Source organism: Delphinapterus leucas, chromosome 9 (genome assembly GCF_059928025.1).
Source record: "Delphinapterus leucas isolate spDelLeu-1000000601 "Yukka" chromosome 9, BTC_Dleu_Yukka2, whole genome shotgun sequence".
In the NCBI taxonomy this organism is placed as follows: Eukaryota; Metazoa; Chordata; class Mammalia; order Artiodactyla; family Monodontidae; genus Delphinapterus; species Delphinapterus leucas.
In genome coordinates, this window is record NC_143137.1 from 19,935,165 (window position 1) to 19,961,617 (window position 26,453).

Sequence of the window (26,453 nt, forward strand, 5' to 3'; positions counted from 1 at the left end):
CGTTGGTTCTTTGTTGCTGCACGTGGGCTTTTCTCTATTTGCAGTGAGCGGGGGCTACTCTTTGCTGCGATGTGCAGGCTTCTCATTGTGGTGGTTTCTCTTGTTGCGGAGCATGGGCTCTAGGCGCGTGGGCTTCGGTAGTTGTGGCACGCGGACTCAGTAGTTGTGGCACACGGACTTAGTTGCTCCGCGGCATGTGGGATCTTCCCGGACGAGGGCTCAAACCCGTGTCCCCTGCATTGGCAGGCAGATTCTTAACCGCAGTGTGGCAGGTGGATTCTTAACCACTGGACCACCAGGGAAGTCCCCAGTATTGTGAACATAGTCATTTCTTGGTAGAAAATGAGAGCTAGTGGGATTTGGTTTAGCAGCAGTGAATTGAACTTGTTTTAGAAAGTGGCCCATTTCACCGTCCATCTTACCTTTTTGAATTGGTAACTTTCAATGGCTTATAACACCAATCTGTTCTGCAGCTGACTTTGATAATAAAAGCCCCTTCCTGCTCTCAGTCCTTATAATCACACAGTAGTTTTATTGAATATGGCCCTTCTTACCACGTTTTCCTCTTTCAATTATAATTCTTATCCTTAAAGTTTCTGAGCTTACTAACGATTATCTGATACAGAGTCCTTATTTGTTTACTGTATAGAACTTGGGCTTCTGGAACTTTGTTATCTATGCAGTTGCTGAATTTAATTACACATGGTCTTTAAGACTTGATGCATGTTTGCATTCCATAGACATTTAGGAGCTAAAGCTAGTCTCATTAGAGAAGATAAAAACTGCATATTTTGAGAAGTCTGAATCCCTAACAGTTCATTTCACTTTTGCCTCAGCACTTATTTACTGTTCTTATGTGCTGAGTATCGTGATGGGTGTTCTTTTTTTAAATGGCTGTTGGGAGAGGAGCATAGAATATATGACACTGAGCTGATGAGGTGATATGTTTCAGCACCTTTCATGTTGAAATTTCATGTTGAAATATCACATTGCTTTGTAATGTGAAACTTGTAAATTTTAATGGAATCATAACATGCCTGTTCTTAGGAATGTTCTATAAAATATTTAACAAAAGGTCTGGCATTGTCACTGCCCAAGCAGAGCAAATGTGAAACAACCAGTGCCAGTGCTTGTCAGTTCTGCCTGAACTGAACGTCGGTTACATGGATTCATAATCTTATGTTATATGGGCATTGTTTCTCTTTTTAGAGAGCCATACAAAAGCCAGGACCTATGTACCTGTTTTGTGCTTTTCTTACTTAGTTCAAAAAGAATGAATTAAAACTTCCAATTTCTTGTCTCACTGGGATATGATTAACTACCTTACATACATGTGAGCCACTCTCATTGCTTTTCTACATTATACCTTTGCAGGCAGCCCTACAACCAGGTTATAACGTGAACAAGTCTCCAGCCCTGTTCTACAATACATGCAGACATTTACTCAACAAAAATTTATTCGCAAGCAGGTATAAAATGGTTCATACAACTCCTGTAAAACTCAGTGAAGTCCCAGTTGTCTCTTCTTTTAAGTGCTCTTTGCAGGGAAGGGTCACCTGAGGCAGAGGAGGCTGCTCATAGTTGGCCTTGGACAGCCAGCAGCCCTCTTAGACCAGTGGTTCTCAGCAGGGGGAATTTTGCCTCCCGGGGGACATTTGGTAAAGTCTGGAAGCAGTTTTGGTTTTCATGGCTTGTGTGGGCAGTGCCACAGGCATCATAGAGGCCAGGTACGCTGGTAAACGTTCTGATGCACAGGACAGCGCTCCTCAGTAAGGAGTGATCTGGCCCAAAGTAGCAGTGGTGCCAAAGGTGAGAATCTCTGCCCTAAACCAAAGCCTGCACACAAGACTGTTGAGAGATCAAGCCTGAGGCACCCTCCCTATAGTTGAAGCTACAGGCCTTGTTCTCATCGCCTTGAATATTCTCATAACTTCTTCACACAGCAGGTGTAGGAGTATCTTTATAATATGTTAGCTAACCCTTATATCTTTTCCATAGTTTTCATTTTACTGATAGAACATCTAACATTTATCATGCTAGTTAATGAACCATTTTCGCTAATAAAATCTTACTTCCAACAGTCACTGTGCTAACTGGCAAAACATCGTTGTTGATCAAGACATGGATGAGTGAAGCCCTAGTTGTAGCACCCCCTACTTTTTGAGCTTCCAAATTTGAATTTTCGATAAGAATACTTGCTGATTGCTTCTGGATTGTGCATTCTTGACTAATATGCTGGCAGCACCTATTCCAGAGCTTAATCTAAGTAATGTGTACGCATACTATCACCCTGAGTATACTGTAGTACTTTGAAGTAAATCTCGCATCCTGTGACAGATTTGTTTCCCAGAAGCTGTCTACTTACCTCTCCTACAAACTCTTCCCCTCGATGCACTTAATTGCCTTTTGGCTACCCTGTCCTGAGTGTTTCCTTTGTGGAAGAGAGAGGAGTAAATCTCTTTTCTTATCTTAGAGAGTCTAAAGTTGAGGACAGGAACAGTGGGTAAGTAAACATGTATAATACAAGACAAAGTCAAAAACAGATACCCCAAGAGATATGTGGAAAAGTTTTATTAGGTGTAAAAGTGTGAGAGGCAGCAGGGTATGACATGGCAAAAACCACATGAAGGAAGAACATTCAAAAGGAGTTTTGGAACTCGGGTAGGGGTCTGGACTGGGTCAGTGCATGGTCACCTGGTGATGTAGCAGTGCTAAAATGGGCATCCAGGTCTCCTGACTCCCCACCAAGTGGATTTCCGAGTACGTCATAGTGCTAGTAAGTTCTGAATTACACCGGAAAGCTAGAGAAGTAAATATATGTTTTAAAAATGTTTTTTTCTCTCTAAAGCTATAGAAGAAAGCTTGTAAAATTGTTTCTCATTTCATCTAGCTCTTGGTTTTGCTGCTTTTGTCAAGTAGCACAATGTGCACAAACGTTATGAGAGAACTACTGGAAAAATTTAAAGCAAAGTACCACTAGGTCGCTTTCTGTTCTAATTTATGTACCTGACAACCTCCTCACTTCATTGTTGGTTTACTTTTTTCTAAAAGGAACATTTATTTATTTATGGCTGCGTTGGGTCTTCGTTGCTGCTTGTGGGCTTTCTCTAGTTGTGGCAAGTGGGGGCTACTCTTCATTGCGGTGCATGGGCTTCTCATTGTGGTGGCTTCTCTTGTTGCGGAGCATGGGCTCTAGGTGCGCGGGCTTTAGTAGTTGTGGCATGCGGGCTCAGTAGTTGTGTCTTGCGCGCTCTAGAGCACACGCTCAGTAGTTGTGGCACATGGCCTTAGTTGCTCTGCGGCATGTGGGATCTTCCCAGACCAGGGATCGAAGCCGTGTCCCCTGCCTTGGCACACTGTGCCAACAGGCAAGTCCTACTTTTTTAATTTGAAAAACCACCTGTCTTTGCCTCTGCTCTCTTTTCAAGAGAATAGGCAGATATGCCCCCAAATTGCAGGGGACTAATTCGATAGGCTGTTTCCAGTAAGTTATCAGTATGAAAAAGCTGACGTGTGGACCAGGGTCTTGAAGCTCTTTATGGGAAGACAAAATAAGCCGAAACAAATGGACTTGATCAAATCCTGGGGGTTTGGATGTGACTTTCAGACTTCGGATCAAGAAGCCTTTTGGAAGAATGGTCTTTATCTTTCATCTTTTGGCCTGTATTCAACTTCCATCAGGTCTTACTGTGTTAGTGGACATAATATTTCAGGCTGGGGTTTGCTCATAGCTTGTGCTTAATGCCTCTAAGTAGTCATTGAAAATTATGCTAAAGTTGATAATAGGATGGGCATCGTTCAGGTTCACGTAGATGAGTTACCCTTTTGAAGGTCACCTTCTGGTATAGTTTGGAAAACAGTGCTTTGAGTATAAGTCGTTGTTTATTAATGCCACTTGATAAAGGCTCAGTGAACCCTATGTAATTTCTAATTTGTAACAAAACTCTAGAATTCAGCTAATTGAATACATGGCCACTTTAGTTATTTTGTTACACTAATTGATATTCACAGTGATCATGTCTATTCCTTCTAAATGTAGTATTACCGTATAAGTTTATGGTTCAACCCCTTTGGATATTTCCATTCTTTCTCTCTGTTACATGTCAGCATATAATTTTATTTTGTTTGTATTGTGGTTTATATGTAGTTCTGACACAGAATAAAGCTCTTTTCCCTGCTCTTATTTTTGCCTGTTTGAGTTGATAGATATATAGGTTGATTTTCGCCTACCACAGATTATCCATATGATTGTGAGAGATTAAATCTTTCCCAGTTCATTATATGTGTGTTTCAGATTTGTTATAAGATTTAGAACTATACGAAGTGTAGTTATAGGGATTTCCTATTTAGATTGATTTAGAGTTGTTACCTTTTCTCAATCCTAGTAATTTCTGGCTTCATAACATCATCCCATGGAAAATTGAGCTGATACCTGCTTTTTATTCTACCTTGAGCTATTAAAATTGAACACTGGCACTTCAAGAAACTTTGTCATTTAAAATGTACAAGCTTTCCTGTAGCACAGACTCTTCCCTTACATGCTTTGTACTTTATGTGCGAAGTAACAGTACTGCCTCTGAACAGTGCTGTGCACCCTGTGCCATATCTCAGTCCCCAGGAGCAGCCAGGCATAAGAGGGCTGAGTTAACATGCCAAAAAGTTGTTGCTATGAAGACTTCTCTAGGAACATACATGGAAGGGTACATGGAAAGCTACCTTTATTGTCATAGACATAATCCCACTTTTTACTTCTCTTGGCCTCATTATATCCTTTGTTGTAAACACCTTCAGGTCTCTTCTGAAAAGAGGCAAGTCTTTAAGGAAATAAATACGTGTTGTGTACTTCATTTTGAATCTGCTACCAACACTGAGTGAAAACATCAAAATGTTTATGTGTTGGGTTTCTTAAAACTTAATTTCCTTATTTTCCTTCTCTTGTATATGGGATGCTCTTGTTTTCCATAATGATCCACTTAGGCATTTTCTGTCATGTTTTCAAGCCCAATCACGTTATCCCAAATCTAACAGGATCTGAAAACTAATGAGTACACATTGCCTCTCTAGGAGGAATAGCAAACAGGAGGCGGGTGGAAACTTTTTATATCCATTTTTTCCCCTAAGAAACAATTCTGCTATAACAGTGAATAATGTTTTAATCCTCTTTGTTTTCATTTGTTCGTGTACAGTGATTCCATGTTTGTTAGAGTTATACATAGAAGTTTTATTCCTTGCAGTTGGTTTACCGCTTTTTCTTAAGTTGCGTGTGACTCTCCATCCTCGGCAGCTATTAGCTTAGTCAGTGTATCCCAGGCTTATGTAACTTTCAGGATTCATTTGTGTGACTTTCCCTCCCAGCCTCACATTAACTGTTTCAAAGCAATGTGCCACTGAGGTGGTGTGGCCATCTTTCTTGCTCTGTTATTGTCCCCAGTAGATCTCAGACTATTGATTCTGTTGACAGTCTAGGGAGAGATTTGTGTTGTTAGCCTGTTGGTTGGGTGTTTTCAGGGCTTTGGAGGTAGTTCCTCTTCAGTATGCATATCTGACCTTTTGGCGTGTTGCTTTAAAAAAAGTTCCAAGGATTTATGTCTTAGAAAAGTGAATATGGATATTTCTGCATATCCTTTATTTAGGTTGTAATCAGCCTCTCAAAATTAAATTTGGTGGTTGGTGTAGTCCATATTAGGCTGAAGCAGTATACTTGTGGTATTGAATTCGTAGTGTTTTCTAAGTAGCTGTAATAGAATATCTGTTACGTTTTCTTTGCTTAGAAGAAGAAATCTCACTGTGCAACTATATGTGAACAAAAGCAACATTATTTAGTGAAAATGTTTTAAGAACCATGGTGGGTAATGTCATGCATTTAATGGGGGAGAGAATCAAGTGCTAACACATTAAGCATTTAGTAAGTAAAATAATTTCCATGCTATAAATAACTGTTCAAGTTGTTACATTTTTTTGGTTGTTAATATAATTGCTGAATCACTCACTCTTACAGCTTTTGTACCATGTTATGTTTCCATCTGATAGTCAAAGGTAAATGTATGTGATATGTTTAAAAAATATTTTTTTGATTAAAGAAGTATAACTTTGTTATAGAAATTTTGGAAAATAGAGAATGGTCTAAGTAAGAAAAGTATCCCACTATGCGTATCGTATCCACTGTTAACATCTTAGCATACGTTACACTTTTTCTATGTCTACATAACTGGATGCTCAACTTGCCCTGTCCTTCCCTTCTGTCCCCTACCCCTGTTTATTAACCAAAGTTAGGAACTCAGTGTACATGGTAATTTGTGACCATTCTCCCCCCTTTAATATTTTGAGTTAAAAAATCAATTACTCTATTAAAACATTATTTTTTAATGGCTCTCAATGTTTAATCATGCTAGACTGAAATCTTTATAATAAATATCCTGTTGTTGGACCATATCTTATTTACACAGACCTCTGTTGTTCCCACTTTTTTGTTGCTTTAAATAACGTTGGCTGCATTTTCTTAGCTATGTTTGTGTGCTTTTCTTAATATTTCCTAGGATTAAATGCCTAGAAGTGAAATTGGCTAACTGATAAGCAAATTAACAGTAGTAGAGATATACACACACACATCCATATATTTATATAGTTGTTTTTATGAATTTTAATATGCCTTATTTGGATCGACTTAAAATTTTTATACAGTTAAATTTATTCTTTGTGATATACAGTTGTTTGAGTTTTGACAAATGCATGCACTTATCTAACCACCACCATGATCAAGAAGCAGAATAGTTCCCTCACCTCAAAAAATGACCTCCTTTGTCTTTTGACTACAAAGTGTGTTTATTTTTAATATGGAAAATATAAAGAAAAATAATTGGAAACTATCCATAAGCTTACCACCCTGCTATAACTTCTGTTGAATATCCTTCTGGTCTTTTGTTTTTTTCTTCTTCCCTACAAAAAAAGAAATCATACTGTCCTTTCTGTTTATAGCCTTTTTCTTTTTCTTAGTATATTTTAATTTAATTGTTAGATTGGTTTTTTTGTGGGTTTTTTGGTCCGTTTTTTTGGCTGCGTTGGGTCTTTGTTGCTGCATGCGGGCTTTCTCCAGTTGTGGAGAGCGGCAGCTACTCTTGGTTGAGGTGCCCAGCCTTCTCATTGCGGTGGCTTCTCTTGTTGTGGAGCACGGGCTCTAGGTGCGCGGGCCTCAGTAGTTGATGCACACGAGCCCTAGAGCGCACGGGCTCAGTAGTTTTGGCACATGGGCTTATTTGCTCTGCGGCATGTGGGATCTTCCCAGACCAGGGATCAAACCCGTGTTCCCTGCATTGGCAGGTGGATTCTTAACCACTGTGCCACCAGGGAAGTCCCTAGATTGGTTTTTGTTTTTGTTTCTTTGCAATTCTAAATAATCTTACCATGAATATCTTTGCATGTTGCCATAATTACTCAGGTCCTAAAAGTGGAGTGTTTAGATCTCAGTGCATATGTACAGTTTTCAAACTTATTTACATTTTGTCAAATGGATTTTTAAAATACTTGTGCCAGTGTACATTCTGACAGACAGTGTCTTGAAGAGCTTGTTTTTCCTGTATGCTGGGCAATATTATTTTTATATTTTTAAATTTTATAGATGAATTATGGAATTTTGTTATTTTAATTTTCATTTTTTGATTTCTTGTGGGGTTGGGGTTTTTTTTAATGCGTTTATTATTTACCGTTTTGTGTGAATTGCCAGTCTATGTCATTTGCATGTTTCTCTCTTGGCTCTTCTGGGGAGCGGGGTGGGGTGGAGGGCTTATTTTTTAAGTGTTCTATATGTTAGTAACACTAATTTCACAGTTAGAGGTTGGTATTTCTTTGTCATTTGCTTATTCATTTTATTTAATGTTTTTTATTTAATGGAAGTTCTCATAAATCCATTCTTTTGCATTTCCTTTATATTTTGGAGGTATGTGTTGAATTTAGAAAGATCTTTTCTCTTTAGATCATATAGTCATGCATATTTTCTTCACACGTAACTTTATCAAAAATTCTTTCTCCATTTACTTTTTCTTTTATATTCCTGACAGACTAGTGAGGTTTTTACTGTGCTGTATCAGGGAGTCATAGATTATGTACTTGCATATACATGTATTTTATCTAACCTCAATATTTGGTTTTTTAATTATTCCAAGCAGCATGAACTTTTCATTGAAATCTTCTATTCACACTGTAATAGCACTGTCACATTTAAATGTGTGCCAAGTTTAAGCAAGTCCTCTTATTTTTTTTCCCCATCGCTGTCTTTTTTTTTTCCCCCAGTTTATTTATTTATTTTTTGCTGTGTTGGGTATTCGTTTCTGTACGAGGGCTTTCTCTAGTTGTGGCAAGCGGGGCCACTCTTCATCGTGGTGCGTGGGCCTCTCGCTATCGCGGCCTCTCTTGTCGCGGAGCACAGGCTCCAGACGCGCAGGCTCAGTAGTTGTGGCTCACGGGCCTAGTTGCTCTGCGGCATGTGGGATCTTCCCAGACCAGGGCTCGAACCCGTGTCCCCTGCATTAGCAGGCAGATTCTCAACCACTGTGCCACCAGGGAAGCCCCCCATTGCTGTCTTTGATGTGCGTTTTAGATACTATCTATCAGATTTCTTGGTTGACATTAGGGGGAAAAAAAAGTACTTACATTGTTAAATAAATGTTTCTTTGTTTTTAACATGCTGCAGGATATTGAAGTCAAAGTAAGTAGCAAAACAATGACCTACAACAAACGAGCCAATGGGTTCACCTAAATTAAGCATATAGTGACAGTCACCCTTACACCGGTTGAGCCAGGTGACCCTTGATCATGTTGCGAAGAAAATATGGCACAAGAATGGGAATGCCGAAATATATACTTCTATTATTTCTTAAAGTTACTAGTCAGGCATGTATTCAACATTCATTGAACAAAAAATATGTTAAAAACTTTTCTAACATGGGGTATTGTAGGGAGTTCTGTTCTCTCCGAGATAAAGGCACTTAAACATAATAAAAATAGAAACAACAGTTTAAGAAATGCATTTTTTCATTCTCCTCCAGTTTTATTGAGATATAATTGACATACAGCACTGTATAAGGTTAAGGTGTACATCATAATGATTTGACTTACATCATGGTCACAATAAGTTTAGTGAACATCCATCATCTCATATAGATACAACATTAAAGAAGTAGAAAAAAAATGCTTTTCCTTGTGAACTCATAGGATTTACCCTCTTACGAACTTTCATTTATAAGGTAGAGCAGTATTAATTACCTTATCATGTTGGACATTACATTCCTAATATTAATGTATCTTGCAACTGGAAATTTGTACCTCTTTACTACCTTCGTCTAATTCCCCCTCTCCCCTCTCTTCATCTCTGGTAGTCACAAATATGATCTCTTTTTCTATGAGTCTTTTTGTTCGTTTGTTTTTGAAGTATAATTGACATACAACACTGTGTTAGTTCCTGGTGCACACCATAGTGATTCGATATTTCTGTACCTTACAAAATGATCACCATAATAAGTCTAGTTGCCATCTGTCACCATACAAAGATATTAACTAATTATAGACTACATTCCCCACACGGTACATTTCACATTTGTGAATCATTTATTTTGTAACTGGAAGTTTGCCTCTTAATCTCCCTCACCTATTTCTCTCCTCCCCACACCCCTCCCCTCTGACAGTCTGTTTCTTCTCTGTATCTATGACTCTGTTTCTGTTTGGCTATGTTTGTTCATTGTTTTGTAGATTCCACATATAAATGAAATCATACAATATTTCTCTTTTTCTGTGTGCCTTATTTTACTTAGCATAATACCCTCTAGGTCCATCCATGTTGTTCCAAATGGCAAGATTTCAAAGAAATGCATTTTTAAATTTAGCTTGAAAAACATTCAAAAGTAAGCATCTTTATCATTATTTTTTTCAAGAATAAATATTTTATTACTTGATTTTTAATTTTGTAAAAAGAAGATCTTATAAATTAGAAGTGGGATAACTAAGAGTTTAAAAATTACTTTTATTATTTTATTATTAATTATTTAAAATTATTCAAATAAACAAATACAATAGTTTTTGCCCTTTTCGCCAAAGACAGCTACTTCATTAAAAAGGAGGTAGACCAATACATGTGTTTATATGCTGGTTTCACTCGTTAGTTTAAGGGTTCTCAAACATTAAGGTTGATGTACAAAATCTTATATAGGCGTTTTCTTGTGGTTATCGCTCCAGAAAGATGGTTAATAACCACGTGTATTATACCTGGAATAAAATCAAAGTCTTATTGTGCAAAATATTAATCCTTGAAATTACTCTTCGAAAGAGAAGTTAAATAAAACTGTCTGTGCTGTATTCTGACATTATCAAAAACACTTGGACAAAGTAGGACACAGCTGTTACAGTTAACAACAAGTGCAATGCAGACTCATTCTTTACATTTAGTTGCAGCAGTCCTCATGTTATTAATGTTTTTTCTATGGCAGAGACCTAATAGATTGCAAAAATCTTCATCTTTGAATACTTATTTCTAATGCAGTTTATACTTCTGCTTTGCTGTTACTGCTTTTTCTTCATATAGTATATTCTTCATTTCTTTTTTTAGGCTAAGCAGCTGGAAGAGAAAGATCGAGTGATAAAGAAGCAGGATGCATTCTACAAAGAGCAGCTGGCTAGACTGGAGGAGAGGGTATGACTATTTCTTGTCAGTGATTCTCTTCTTTTACCACATTTGCGGTGTTCCCATGTATATATTTAAAAATCAGTACATTAGCACTGTAACTGCTTTTTCTCATTAAAAAGTGGCCAGGAAATGAAGACGCCAAGTGTGCAGATCGTTCTCGAAGATAATGTCATTTTTACTTTGGTAGTTTTGCATATTGTTGTGTTGTTTGTTCATTGATGCATTTTACTACTAAGGAACTCCTTCCAAATATTTTTCCCTGTATGTTTAGAAACTGCATTGTCTCCAGGTCAAACAGTAGAGTGCTACTGTTGGCTTTCCCAAACATTGACTAAACTTGAGCACGTTCTTAGAAATGGTAGTGTTTTAAAGGATAAATTGTCTTTGTGAAAGCTGTTTCACTGCACTTGTGGCCAAGAAATGAATGTCTTCTTCAAAACTGGTGGACAGGAGCTAAATAGTAGGACTCAGGAGAAGAGTTAGGATGAGGAGTGGAGGAAGTACCTCTGGTTGACCTGACCCTAGAATTTGACAGAGACGCAAAGAGGGAAATTAAGGCTGGAACAAAAGGAAGCAGTGGGTTTAAGAATGGGAGCTTGAGGACCCAATCAGTGCCCCTGTTCAGTGAAGTATATTTGTTGTCTAGGATAAGTTCATACATAGACCATGAGGTTACAAAGCTAGCTTTCTCTTTGCTTTGATTGAGACCCCCAAAGTTGATTGATTTAGAATAGGTTGTTTCATAAGAAACTAGATAAACTAAGAAATAAACTATTAAGCCCCATTCAGTACAAATATTTGTATGTTGATCATCTTCACCTGTCTCTGTATGTCACTGAACTGAGTGCTTCCTGAGTGTAGGGACCGTTTTCTCACTGATTCAGCAGATATCTACCTAATATATGCCAGGCTCTGGTAGTGCCAGAGATATGCTAATAAAGAAAGTGAGCTAAACTTCTGCCCTCATGGAGCTTAAATTCAATTAAAACCTCGTCAACATGTTGAATGGCAGATTGTGATAATATGGCAGACAGTAAAGTGGGGGGAAAAGGAGTCCCAGGGCCTAAGAGTGTAGGTGTGGGGCTGGGTGGAGAGGGAGGGCCTGTCTAATGGGATGGTATCTGGGAAGAGGTCTGCAGCAATGGGAAGCAGGCCAGCACCAAGAGGGCTTTTGAGTGGAAGAGTATTCTGGCTGCTGTCTTGGGCAAAAACTGAAGCAAGAGGGACTTGGAGATAATAGTGGCAATTCAGAAAAGTGGTGGTGATGGCTTGGGCCAGGGTGCTAGCAGTGGAGGAATGAGATGTGGTTGGATGTTTCACAGGCAGAGCTGACCAGATGTGCTGATGGTTTTGAACATGAGTGAAAGAAAGAACTCAGAGATATTCTAGGTATATAGCTTTTACAGCTAGAAGGATGGATTTTCCAAGGCCAAGGCTATTAAAATATGGATCTGGATGTAGGTAGTGGAGGAAATCAGTTCGATTTTGGATATGGTAAGTTTGGGATGCTACTTAAGACATCCAAGTAGAGATGTTAAATAAGCATAAAGTGGAAATGCTTAGCACAGAAGTCAGCACATTTTTCTGTAAAGGGCCAGATAGTAAATATTGCAGGCTTTGCAGGCCATGTATGGTTTCTGTTGCAACTACTCGACTCTGCCATTGTAATGTGAAAGCAGCCATACCATAGCCAATGTGTCAGTGAACAAGTGCGACTGTTGTAATATATGGACACTGAAGTTAGAATTTCATGTAATTTTCAAATGTCATGAAATACTCTTCTTCTGATTTGTTTCCCCCAGCCATTTAAAAACGTAACACCATTCTTAGGGCTGTAGTAAAACAGGTGGCGGGCTGGATTTGCCCCATGAGTTGTGGTTTGCAGAAGCCTGGTTTAGTGCACAGGTTCTGACATCAGGTGGCTTGGATTCAAATCCCTGAACTGACATTTACCTGCTGCATATCATGGAGCATCTAACGTAAACTTCCAGTTTCCTCAGCTATAAAATGACGGTATAATGGTACTTACCTCATTAATTTGTTAAATGAGATAATTCTCACAAATCACCTATAATAGTGTCCAGGACAGGGTAACCATTCAGTCAGTGGTAGCTCTTCTTTTTACTTCTGTCCATCCAGAGCACTGTCCCTGATATAATGAGTAAATGTTAGCTGAATAAAATGATTGAGTAAAAGTTTTTGAGGTGATTAACCAGGACCTGCTTTTTCCCCACTCAGTGATAGTTTTCTTTGCTTTCAAGTATTACTATGCTAGATACCTTTTGAAGTCCTCATCGATTACTGTTAGGTATAAGAAAAGGCACTGATAAATATTTACCCATTTCTCATAAATCCACCAATTTGATAGAGATATTCAGTGATGGGTATGAGGCACTGAGATGATTTGCTCTCGGCCGATTAAAGGGGTCTGCTTAACAGTTAACTGTTGTTTCTGGTCTCAGGTTAGAACAAGGTGGGGAAGGTCAGGTGGACATGGTGTGCTGATACCAAATCATTGTCACAAACGTCTTCTTATAACACACAAACACACATCTTTTCTTTTTTGAAGATGAGGCTGGAAAGAAGTTATTTAGGAATTTTAACTGAAAGCTGAGAAGCTGAGTGAACTTAGAAGAATGCCGAGGAGGAATAATCACATTATTATTAGTTAATACTTAATAACTCCATATTTAAGAACATGTGGTGGAAAGAATGCTGGACTAGGAGTCAGAAGGCATGGCTTTTTCATCTAGTTATTTGACAATTCACCTAATCTCTCGTGGTCTCTGGTTCTTCATCTATAAAGTGGGGATAATACTCTGTTCCTTACTCACCTTTGTGAGTTATTGGAGGGACCAGATAAAATGATATATTTAAAAGCCCCTTGAAAACTGGAAAGAGCTTAGCAAATACAAGCTGTTGCCATTAAAGAATATTTCCTTTCCATTGTGTGCAAGATATTAAAAATCATAAAATTACTTTAGTGTTATTCAGCTTTCTGGTGTCTTCTGCCCATTTTATAATATCTTGTTTTTGTTTATTACTGCCATTCCTAAAGTACCTAAGGTGAATTTTGTCCAATTGGATTTCATCTAGGAACATTTGAGAGACATTTAGGTGTCCAGAGACGAAGCATTTTCTAGCCTTAGTGCGAAAGATTGTAGAGAGGGTTTTTCTTGTGATGACAGTGAAAAGTACAACGTCTAACCATTTCTGTTAGAAATTCTACACACTTTGTGTTAAAAGATGTAAAATGCCCAATCCAATAGTGGATAATGTAAGAAAAAAAATGATTGTGGTATTATAACTTGCAGAATCATTAACTTACAATGAAATCCCAGGTTCCTGTTTAAAATTCAAGTTTAAAAGTGGATATAAGTACATATCTTTCTCCATTTTAACCAAGTGAACTTAAGAAACCATACACTGAATACTAGGTGGTATATTAATGGAGAGGAGGGGACACTGAGTCTTTTACAGAGTCATTACAGGGATGATTTCTAAGACCACCGTACCATCTGCCCATCAGCTAGATTAGCAAACACAGTAATTGTATACATAATCACTTTTTTATGACTCAGTCTTGTTACTCAACTATTCATTTTCATTGACTTGAGGCAAATTTCGTGATGCACCTACAGCATGATACCCCTAAGAGTTATTTTAATATCTCATTGTGCTTCTTTTACTTTGAAGTGAGAAATTCATGGTCATTTGAGAATTATGAACCCGAGTCTGTTGAACATTTGAAGCACATTCAGTTCTGTAATACAGCTTGGTGTGCCTCTTGGTTCTATTTCAGTAAACTCCTTATCAGTTAGACATTCCCTTGTGTGAATGGAGCTTTCTCGTCCCAGGTATTTATATTGGCTGGTTCACCAGGAGTCTGAGATAACTTTCTCCTTTCACTAACTCGGGAGGAGTAATAAGTGCAATTTAATTGGACACCAATTTCACGCTTCTCAGAACCAGTATGCAAAAGCAACAGCTCTTCACTGAGAAAGAAGGTCAAAGCCATTTAAAAGTTTTTTGAGTCCTTGTTTCATTGCAAATGTTGCCAGCTTCATCAAACAACGTTGATGTGGACGTGAGATAAACTTTTGTATTTTAAGAACGTGGACTTCCCTGGTGGCGCAGTGGTTAAGAAGCCGCCTGCCAATGCAGGGGACACGGGTTCAAGCCCTGGTCTGAGAAGATCCCACGTGCCGAGGAGCAACTAAGCCCGCGCGCCACAACTACTGAAGCCCGTGTGCCTAGAGCCCATGCTCCGCAACAAGAGAAGCCACTGCAATGAGAAGCCCAGGCACCACAACGAAGAGCAGCCCCCGCTCACCGCAACTAGAGAAAGCCTGCGTGCAGCAACAAAAACCCAAGGCAACCAAAAATAAATTAACTAATTAAAAGGGAAAAAAAAAAAGAACGTGAGAGGCGTTGCATGTAGGTATGCCCTAATTGAGAGAGGCTTGAGTATCAATTCTTGGTGGTTGAGGTAAGAGGCTTGAGAGTATTAATTCCTGTTGGGAGATTTGATGAAAGAAAGCCCAGGGCAGCTTTCAAAGAAAAGGTTCTTAGATGTTTCTAAGAAGCCTTTGCCAGTCCCTCAGGGAATTCTCCATAATGCTTTGTGTACCTCCCTTAATGTGCCACATTTATGACAATTGTGATTAGTTATCTGTGTTTATTTTGTAAACTCCTTGAGGGTAAAGGTCATTTTCTTATTTCCCACAACTCACGTAGTAGGTGTGCAGTGAACGAATCCTACATTTACTAAGCTTATGCCGTAAAGTTAGGTCCAAGCTATTAGTGTACAGTTCTTAAGGATTCACAAAATATTTAGTATCTTCATTAGTTATTTAAATTAATAGTCTAAATCTATCCTGTGAGAAAATCAAGTTTAACTTTGAACATCTGGATATTTATAGCATCCTCATCGTCCTGGTAGCTAACAGTAACATTTTTTGAGTATTTATGTTGTGCTGGGCACTTTGCATGGATTATGTCATTTTATTATCATAAACAACCCTATGAGGCTGTCAACCCTGTTGTTTAGATGAAGGTCCTAAGGCTTCAAGTAACTTGCCCAAGAATATACAGACAAAATGTGATCTGGATTTGAGCCAGGTCCAACACCTGAGCTTTTAGCCATTGTCCAGTACCATCTTTAATGTTTGTCAGTTGTGCACTTAAGAAGTTAAATCCTGCTGATTGCTTTGTTAATTCTTTGGGTAGTAAATTAACTCCTTCTGGCTTCTAATACAACTTTTTAGGTCCTGATGTTAAAACTTGATCAGTGCCACCTCATAACCTGAAAATGTTAAGCATTCAAAATGCCTAATTTTCTCCCCAGGATTTGGCACTTCCTGGGAAAATTGGACCAAAAGGGAATAAACAGGGTCTTATTACTTAGCGACTGCAGCATGATACCCCCAAGAGTTACTGTAATATCTAGTTGTGCTGCTTTTACTTTGAAGTAAGAAATTCATAGTCATTCAAGCAGTTTAGAAATGTCTTTGAGATTCATTCATTCATATGCTCACAGTGTTACTACAGGATAGTCATCTCATTCCATCTCTAGAAAGAAAACAAACGTTCTGTAACTGTTTTATCAACTGTTTTGATGGTTATCTAATTAGAGCCTGGGTTGCCTGCTCCCGGAACATCCATTGCCTGGATATTCTTCAGGAAAGTGTGTATTTTTCTCGTAGTCTGTTAGCACTCTGGAAGGAAATTGAGAGGCAGGACCAAGGCCATATTATAACAGGGCAGAATCCAGATTCTCCCAGGATCTTCTAGGATGAAGGACCCCTCACTCCCCAGGACATCTAGAGATATGAGTTCTTTGATGATCCGTGTGTCTTGCATGTCTGACTTCTCAATTATGAATTGAATTGATTTGCTCTACTGAATGCACTTTGCTTTTGGCGTTCATGAGAATGGTGGGGTTTGGCACAGCATGAAGAGCGCTGTAAAAGGCCTGGTGGCTTGAGGAGCTGAGGGAGATCAGAGAGCTTAGTTGGGTACTGTTACAGTGTTCAGATCAACAGGGCAGTGGGGTATGTATTGCTTTCAGTTTACAGGCTCCTCTGGGTTTCAGCAGCTATTTACATACACATTGCAGTCAACCGCATACAATTAAGGAGGAGAGGGAATTATACAAGCTGAGCAAAAGAGAGCAGGGCAAAGAGAATGGTGAAAAGTAAATTGTCATTAAGAAGAAAAGTACTTTACTAGTTCATCACCTGTGGAGAGAGTTGCTAATTAAATTCTAAGGTCATGCTTACATCAAATGAGCAATTTTTAAAAGCCTTTTTACTTATAGTGGGTGGCATATCTTCTATTGCATCACAGTGTTGGGCTCATCTGTATGATTAATTGGCTTTTATGATTGCTTGGCGACTTCTTTGTCATTAGTACCTTCATTTCTGTGTTCCTCTTTGCAAAGCTTGGGGGAAAAATAATGCCAAGAATGATAATAAAGAGAAATGACAACAGAACAGATTATTGCCAGCCCAGTGTGTTCCTTATGCGAAGAAATTAGTATGCATTTTTACTACCAGATGAAGTCTGTCACTGTAAAAATATTTCATTGAGCAGAGCTGGGTCAGCCATTTCAGGGGATTAATACAGGGTAGAATCACAGACCACTGACGTCTGAGATCCTGAAACATAAACAGTCTATTTTGGGGTAGGGCGATAACTGCTAAAACTCAATTTATGGGATAAAAAAAACCCCTTCGATGTTTTCCCCCGAGGTGCTTTCTAAACAGTTGTCAGTGATTCTAGGTCATATGGGTAGCTGATATATACACTAAATAATGTGCATGTTTTGGCCATGCACTGTGATATAGCAAATTTAACACAGTAGTTAAAAGCATAACTTTGTGGTAGATATGCCTCCGTAGGTTATGCTAGTTTGCATTTGTCGGCCTAGAGAGAGAGATTATTCCTTTGACACTTGGAAATTTTGTACTGGCCTCCTCATTCATCTTGAAATCAAGGCAGTTTCTCTGTGGTTTCTGTAGTTACTGAGGGTTGCAGAAAGAGATAAGCCTCTCTGGTCTAGGAGTTTGGATGTTGAAGGCATAGAAGCCAATGTCACTTTTAATCATAATACCATTAAAAACTGCAGAGGTTTCAGCAAAGTGGTTTTCAGCATGTACCTTGAGTTGCTCTGAGATTTTTTTTTTATCATTAACGAGTAATGATAGTTCACATAAATGCACTTAGATGTTAATTGTTAGGTAGAGAAATTAATAAGGGCCAATATCACCATATCTTTTGTTAATGTAATTGGAACAGTTATTTATAACTCAGATTCAGAGACTGAACCCTTTGGCACTCTTACCGGGCTCCCTAAGGGAAGTTTATTATTGCAGATATTCCAAAAGCAGCAAGCAGGGTGGACTTTTTTTTCTATTTTTGTTCTCTAGGGGCAAGAAAATTGATGCAGTATAGTGAATATGGGGGTCTTATCCTTAATTCATTATTCAACAAGTCCTCCAAACACATTGGCTTTTCTGTTAACCTCTCTGAATTTTCTAATGGGAAATGTGGTAACCTTGGGTAACCTTGAAATGCTTTCTTAATCTGGCTTTAGGGATACGAGACTTAAATTTTTTCCAGGATGAACTGTGAAAAGTGCATCCCGTAAAAATGATCCCTTTAACTGGAGCCAGTTTTTCTATGCCTAACTTTAGAGGAAAGATTTGTAAATCATGGTATCAGCACTTAATTTGGGGCTCTATTTACCATGTAGGCTGTCAAGAAGTATTAACCTTAAGGTAAGATGAGAATGTGGAGTACAAAGCTATGGGCTGATGGCACAGAGTATACCAGGTATTAAATAGCATTATCCACCCTGCTTGCTACAGTAAATAGGATTTCACTATTATGATGTGTCAGGGCTTTCAGTGAAATCAAATTTACAGGACACTATACTGCCATCCTCTCTGCTGAGCAGCTTTATTCTGGGATCTTGCTTTCATATCAGTCCTGTTGGTAGGAAATACTTGTACCAGTTGTGCATGGAAATTATAATTTAATGATCTCTTCCTTTTCTCTATTCAGATCTTAGAATGGACCACTGTGCTTTGCAGCGATAGCCCCAGGGCTCTGAGAAAGAGATAATGTACAGTTCAGCTTTAAAGCCCAGTATTGCCTTTTTTGAGTACTTGTCATGATCATAAGTGCTAAGATGCCAACAGCATGGGTTGCTTACTTTCTCAGCTCTTCACATTTCCTTTACCTTGTGAAAGACTCTACAATAAAATAGATGCTGTTTACCATGACAGTTTTTAAAATGGTATGCCACTTGAATGTGTAAAGACAAGGTAAGAAATAAAGTGTTATGAAATCCAGGGAAAATTAATTCCACTTTTAAAGATTCTGTTCATTTTGTCTGGGGGGCTCAGTAGGCTGTCTTATTTGAAAAGCAATTAATATCCTCTTTCTTTTCTTTGGAATCTTTTCTTGTTATTGATAAGAATATTGCACCCAGGAAGTCATTCTGCGTTTCCTGTGTATTTCCTGTGTATTTGATTGAAAATGAGCTAAATCTCTTAAATTTTCTTGGCCTCCAATTTCATAATTAGTGATTGTTTTGCTTCTTGGTATCTTGTTTATTTATATATTTCAAGTGTACTCCATTTAGGCAGACCAGCCAGTGCTTATTTCCCTATTTTACTGACTAAAAAATTAAAATACATGAATATTAATTTTTTAAAGGAAATTGCAGGGCTGGCGTTAGAAGATGCACTTGAATCCCAGTTTTATGTTCAGACCATGAGCCAGCTGTGCCTCTATAAGGGATTACGTTTCAACACATTAGCTTCATTAAGAAAGATATATTTGGTCATTAAAACATTTGCAAATAGTGTTATTTCTTAACATCATCAAGTAAGAAGTGCCCATATCTGAACTTGGCATATAAAAGCAGGTTGGCACGGTAAGGTCAGCATTTAATGAAGGGAATCTAAATCCAGCCTGGCCATGGAGACTAACGTAGGAGTTTGACCTTGGTCATTCTTATCAGAATTTGGGATGGAGGGCGCTAGACGGGGTCATTGGCATTCACCATTCATTCAAACACACATTTGTTAAATTTCTCCAGTGAGCCAGGCACTGTACGTAGATATAGTGATGAATACAAACGGTACAAACACCTGTTGGCATCTGGTACAGAGCTTTTAATTGCCACAGTGGATCCGTGGAGGCTTTGCCAGACTGTTTTCCAGAGCAGAAATATTTTGTGAGGAATAGCTGCTACTTTTTGTCCCTTAAAGGTCTAAAGATCATGGGATTTAAAGTGGAATCTAGTGGGTTGAAGAGATTCGTCAGGTTAAATGCTCAGGTAAAGACCCAATGAACTGGGACTTCCCTGGTGGCGCAGTGGTTGAGAATCCACCTGCCAATGCAGGGGACACGGGTTTGAGCCCTGGTCCGGGAACCCACGTGCTGCGGAGCAACTAAGCCCGTGTGCCGCAACTACTGAACCTGTGCTCTAGAGCCCATGAGCCACAACTCCAGAGCCTGCACACCACAACTACTGAAACCCCCGTACCTAGAGCCCGTGCTCCGCAGCAAGAGAAGCCACCGCGATGAGAAGCCCGCACACTGCAACGAAGAGTAGCCCCCGCTCACCACAACTAGAGAAAGCCTGCTCACAGCAACGAAGACCCAACGCAGCCAATAAATAGATAGATAGATAGATAGGTAGACAGACAGACCCAGTGAACTGGTTGTGTTAAATAGCTATATTTGAAAATAAATGTTAATTATGTAAGTTCCATGAAGACCAGAACTATTTCCACTTTTTGATCACCATGATAGTGCCTGGCACATAATAGGCACTAGATAACTTTTAAAATTAATGTGTTAGTCAGGAAGTGGGATGGGTGCCTTGGCCAAATAATTCTGAAGAGTGCTAAGCTTAACTAAGCAGAACAGATTTCTTTACTGTAGGCCTTCTCAGAGTTTATATACATTCTGAGCTTCCAAGATGAGGATACTGCATGCCATGTTTCAGCATTAAACCATAGAGTCTTTTTTTTCAAGAAACACTCATTAACTTATCCCAGTACACCATCTGAGATTTTCTGTGCCCTGCATAATGCCAGGACTTACATTTTTTTTGAGTCCTTCCTTATCTGCATCCTAGAATGTAGAGGTCGGGCAGCCATAGAAGTTTGTTGATAGAGTTCCTAATTTGAGGGCTTCTGAGGACCTGCAGCCATCCTGGAATTGCCTGCCTTTGTACTGTGTTGCAGAAGGGTGGACAGAAGAGGAAGAGGCCTAGGGATTCTAAAGTTCCTCTGGAGGGCTGTGTTCTGACTCTAAACTGTCTTCATAATCTCTGGTCCATCTAAGAGTCTTTGAGAAAGCTGTACCCACGGTAGCTCAGTTTCATCAGGGCCCTCCCACCACAGGACACAGAATCACGCCCATTAACCCAAGAGTCGTACATCCTCATGTGAAGAATTGGGCACACAGAATGCCACCAAGGATCCAGGCTCGCAGTAGGATTTTTCTTCTTTTTCATGGAATGAAGTAGGAGGGTAATCAGATTTGATAAATATTTAATTACCACTGTGGGTCTTTAACCCAAAAGTGTTTACCAAGATCTAGAGCTGGAGGAACAAGCAAAAGATATATCAATATCTTCCACTCCTTCAGAATCTCGAGTTTTCTGTGACCGTTCAGAAAGAGTTTGGAAGCAGTAAGGTTTGCTTGCCTAGGTCAGAAAGTAGTGCAGTCTTTGTATCCCTAGGAAGTTGAATGAAGGTCAACAATCCTGCTCTGTAATCTCATTCAGCTTCAGAGACGGTTAAGCTCAAGAGTCCAGGGAGGACAGTGTGGCCACAGCACTGCCCCCTCACGACTTGTAGTTTCACATGAGATCTATGAGGGTGGGAACCCTGTCTGTTCACTGCTCTATCCCTAGCCCCTGCAACAGAGCCTGGCACATAGTAGGTGCCTGACAGATCTTTGTTGAGTAAATGAATAAAGGAGTTTTCAGCAGGTGAAAGGCTTTAATCCCAGAAGCGGCCCAGGTACCTTAGATATGCATCTTCCAGGTGCACCTCACCTCAAGTTACACCTTACCCTGCAAGTTTCCTAGAGATTCAGGCGAGGGTCCTTCTGCTCCAGCCATGCCAGCTACTGATAGTAATGCAGCTGCATGTCTTATTTACATCGAGTGAAACAGTCAGTGCAGATGCTACTATTTGGGCGCAAACCTTTGAAGTAAATTAAATCATATTGCCTAAGTGATGTTCTTATCCATTACGTTTATGTGACTTGAGGCAGGGGTAATCAGTTTTGTCCACAAACCCTGTCCTAAATAGAATCCGAACTTCTTGAGTTATCCCCAAACTTGGCTTTTGGTGAAAATGTTCCTGGGTACTTTGCACTGTGGACATCCTTGCTGTTCCAAGGCTGCTGGTCAAGAAATATAGTATTAGCAGCAGCAGCATCATATTAAAACAGCCGCCATCTATTGAGGGACTATTATAAGCCTGGCAGTACACGAAATTATTTAACACAATCATTTTAACCCCTGGACAGACCTCTAGGGGAAGGTATTTTCTTCCTTCACCACCTAACCAGTTACTGACTTTGTTCTTCAGACTCAGAGACATCAAGTAACTTGCCCTAAAGTTCCCCAGCCAGTGTAGCCAGGCCTCTGTCTCCTCACTGACAGCCTCTCCTTCTGTGTGACCAGTGGTAGACTACGATACTCCCTTGAGGCTTTCTGACATTACAGTTATTATGCAATTCCACTCCCCTTGCCCAGATTTTAGGAAGAATTTTGGTGGAAGTGGGCATGACATTTTTTGTTTAGAGCCAGTAGAGTCAAGTAACAGATTCTCAGCCATGTTTCCCTTAGCAGCATTTGTACTTGGCTTCTTACATAAACTAAGCACCAGCAGTCTTACTTAACAGTGGATCATACTCTGCAGTGAAGTGATATTAAACCAGTTTCATGATCAGATGATGGATACAATTAGTATGGCTTTAGTACCTAGACTAAACGGATAGGAGAGATGCTGACAGTAAGGAAACAGTAAAGGATCTGTAGATTGGGCCTTAGCCTCTGAGAGGATGGAGGGAAAAGATGATGGTCCTGGAAATACCAGGGGGAGAAGTAACCGGAAATCAAAATTAAAGCCAGGCTAGATCAGCCATGGTGATGGTGAAGAGGCTTAGTGGGATGACAGCGAGAGAAGCGGGTGGAGGGTCCAAGAATGATCTTCTTGTAGCTCCCATTGCCACTTGGGCACCTTTGCCCTCACCGTCTTCCTTTGCCATGGCCTACTTTGCAAAATCATTTCTTTCTAATAGATCTCCAACGTAGCCCTTGAACTCCTGTGTCCACAGCAGTCCAGGCTACTTAGCCTGCTGTTCAGATTGCGTACATATGGAATCTTGGAGCACAAACTTCCTGCAAATTTAGGTTATTGTCACACAAATATGAGTTTACTGTCAATTTCCTTTCTCTAGTTTAAGGCCAGAGGTGTTGCTCCTATCTTACAGCTATTTGAACTTCAATTCAGGGGCTTCCCTAGGCTCTGCCTCTGAATTAACCCAAGTAATTAAATCTCAGAAATATGACACTCAGTCAGCTACCCTTAAGCCATTCCTGCATTCAACCTCCGTGATGGTTTTCCCTCTACTGCTTCAGTGTTATTCACTAGGAAATCCCCAAGCTTGCTATCTCTCTGTACATTGCTCTGCCTCGTGTTAGACATCCCCTGTTTAGGGGATATTGAGCACGTACTCCGTGCCCCGGTATTGTGCACAGTAGGTCCTGTGATCCATGGAGTGACTAACGCAGGCACGGTTTACCTCTGCTATCTCATCCCTCCTCCTTGCCTGTCATTTCTTCTTAGTATTTCTAGAACTTAATCACAATGTAGTCTCTACCTTGCCTAGACAGACTGTAAGTGATGTGAGGTGCAGAGTGAAAATAGAAGTGAGAGAAGAGTAGTTCAAGGCTGAGAGTTAAGATCCTTGGGTAGGCAGTCCATGTGCTGAGAAGGTCTGTGTTTCTCTTTATCTAGCTATTGTTAAAATGAAAATTTAACTAGAACTACAGTGAATATTTCTGTAGTTCCAGAAAAATAATACATAATAAATTGTAAACCGTCTTTTCTCTCATGATGTAGTTGCTCTAGATTGTAGAAATTTGGCAGACATTCCTAGAACTGTTTGTTAAAATTCAATAGCATGTAATTAAAGACAGAGACTGCCATTTCTCTGGTGGGTACATTAAAAAATTATATTGTATCATTTGGATTTGACCGTGAACTCAGTTCCCAAAAGAATAATGCCAGAAAGACAAAAGGATAAGTATATTGTGCTAAATAGAGGCACAAGTTACATAAAGTAACTACATTTACAGAACTGTCAGTTGTACCCTAGCTATTTAAGAGTAATTTTGCAAAAGATAGTTTTTGAATGAATGTTACTCTACATGTTGCCAGATGGAAACAGTGATTCTGATGAAATCCTGGGTTTTAAGCCTTGCCAGGCAGCAGAACAAGATTGCTGATGTTTTAAAGCCTGGGTTGACTGACGATTAAAACCAGTATTAATACCTGGATGCTATGTTAGTGAAATGGAATATTTTATAGACACATAGAAGTTTACTGCTTCTTGGAACTTTTTTTTTTTTTAAAGACGCATTTATTCAGCGTCATGATCAGACTATTACATTTAGCAATTAACAGCATGGGTGCAAAAAAGTCTACATTAAAACCCTTTGTTGGAATGCTTTACACTTTCCACAGAACAGAAACTAAAATAACCTGTTATACAATTAGTCACAAATACAGTCCTCGAGGTTTTTTTGCCCATACACATGAGTATTGTCTAAAACATGTCTTCTTTGTAGCAGCTAGGCCCTGCCAGCGCTGTGCTTGGCTGAGTTCACAAATCTGTTGTAACCTGTAGCTTCCCTGTCACTTCTCTGGCTCCCCTCTCCTGCTAAGCTTTGTTTCCTGGCAGTAATGAAAACCTCCTGCCACTGCCATAGCTACTGCTGCTGCTGGAACCACCACAGCCACCTTGGTTTCGGGGTTTGGCAGAGTATTGGCCTCCACCACCATGGGGGCCAGAACTTCTGCCTCCAAAGTTTCCTCCTTTCATGGGTCCAAAATTTGAAGATTGATTGTTGTAACTGCCAAAATCATTGTAGCTTCCACCACCTCCAAAATTGCTTCCATCATTACCAAATCCATTATAGCCATCCCCACTGCCACCATATCCACCACCACCGCGGCTGCCACCAAAGCCACCTCGACCACTGAAGTTTCCTCCATGACGAAAGTTGTCATTCCCACCAAAACTACCTCCACGACCACCACCAAAGTTTCCAGAACCACTTCGACCTCTTTGGCTGGATGAGGCACTAGCCATCTCTTGCTGACATAGGGCTTTCCTTATGTCACAGTTGTAGCCATTCACAGTGTGGTATTTCTGAATGACAATCTTGTCTACAGAGTCATGGTCATCAAAGGTTACGAAAGCAAAGCCTCTCTTTTTGCCACTGCCTCGGTCAGTCACGATTTCAATCACTTCAATTTTCCCCTACTGTTCAAAGTAATCTCTTAGATGATGTTCTTCAGTGTCTTCTTAATGCCACCAACAAAAATCTTTTTCACAGTTGAGTGGGCACCAGGCCTTTGAGAATCTTCTCTTGAGACGGCCCTCTTTGGTTCCCCAACTCTTCCATCCACCTTGTGTGGCCTTGCCTTCATGGCCGCATCCACCTCCTCCACAGTGGCATATGTGACAAACCCGAAGCCTCTGGAGCGTTTGGTGTTTGGATCCCTCATTACCACACAGCCTGTGCACGCTCCCGACTGCTCACAATGGCTCCTCAGGCTCTCATCGGTTGTTTCAGAGCTCAAACCTCCGATGAAGAGCTTCCGCAGCTGTTCGGGCTCTTTGGGTGACTCTGACTTAGACATGACGGCAGTGGAGGGTGGGTGGGGGAGACGTCAACGATGCTTACTCGGCGGCGTCCACGAGCAGAAAGTGCTTCTTGGAACTTTAATATTCATCTAGCACAGAAGTATACTTTTTCAGATGAGGAAACAGAAACCTGGAGGTTTAAAAATTGGTTTTATGTAGTTGGGGAAGGGAGTGGTGGCATTGTCTACCTAGTCCTTGTTATTGTCTCATCAAATAGGTTCTAAGTTAGTGAATGAGTATTTGTTTATTTAGGTTCCTAGAAGTGATTTGTGTTGGGGTGGCCATCCCAGCTATTGCAGAGGTGACTGAAATATAATGACTACTTGGGAACCATTCCTTAGGCTTTATGAAACTTAATCAAACAAGCAATAAAATTTCACTAGCTTTGTTGATATCATGGTACAAAGCAGGCATGCAATAGTTTTAACATTCATTGCTATACCGAATGAAAGAAATTTTCAGTAGAACTCACCTGATTGTTCTATCAGAGGAAAGGACAGCTAAGTTGCTAGTTTGTTCCAGTTGCTCATTTTCATATACCCACAAATGCTTGTCTTCTGGTCATTACCTGCGGTATTTAAGAATAACCCCAGACCTCAGAATGTTAGGGAGATGAGCTTAGATGATTCTGGAATGCATCAAAGTCTTGGGACCCCTCCACCAAAGGACCTCAAGGTAAATATAATGGCATTAAAGACAAGTGGATATGGATTCAAATGTTAGACCTCCTACGTACCAGTTCTTTGTCCTTGGAAATACCAAGTAACCTGTTTGACCCTCAGAGCCCTCATCTGTAAATTGGCTTTCG

The 26,453-nt window shown here is 39.8% G+C and overlaps 1 protein-coding gene and 1 pseudogene across 3 annotated transcripts in view; one reads left to right on the plus strand and one right to left on the minus strand.

Annotated features, from left to right (window-relative positions):
- CHCHD3 (coiled-coil-helix-coiled-coil-helix domain containing 3) overlaps positions 1-26,453 on the plus strand; it is a 316,341-nt gene that overhangs the window by 178,629 nt on the left and 111,259 nt on the right. For all 3 annotated transcript variants that reach the window (XR_016394280.1, XM_089917385.1, XM_022580882.3), the window contains exon 5: positions 10,595-10,678. Coding sequence is in view for 2 of the 3 variants with exons in the window: in XM_089917385.1 (XP_089773511.1) it covers positions 10,595-10,678 (84 nt within the window). In the remaining variant the exon portion in view is untranslated. The remainder of the gene's footprint in view (positions 1-10,594; positions 10,679-26,453) is intronic.
- Positions 24,279-25,660, minus strand: LOC111178280 (heterogeneous nuclear ribonucleoprotein A1-like; annotated as a pseudogene).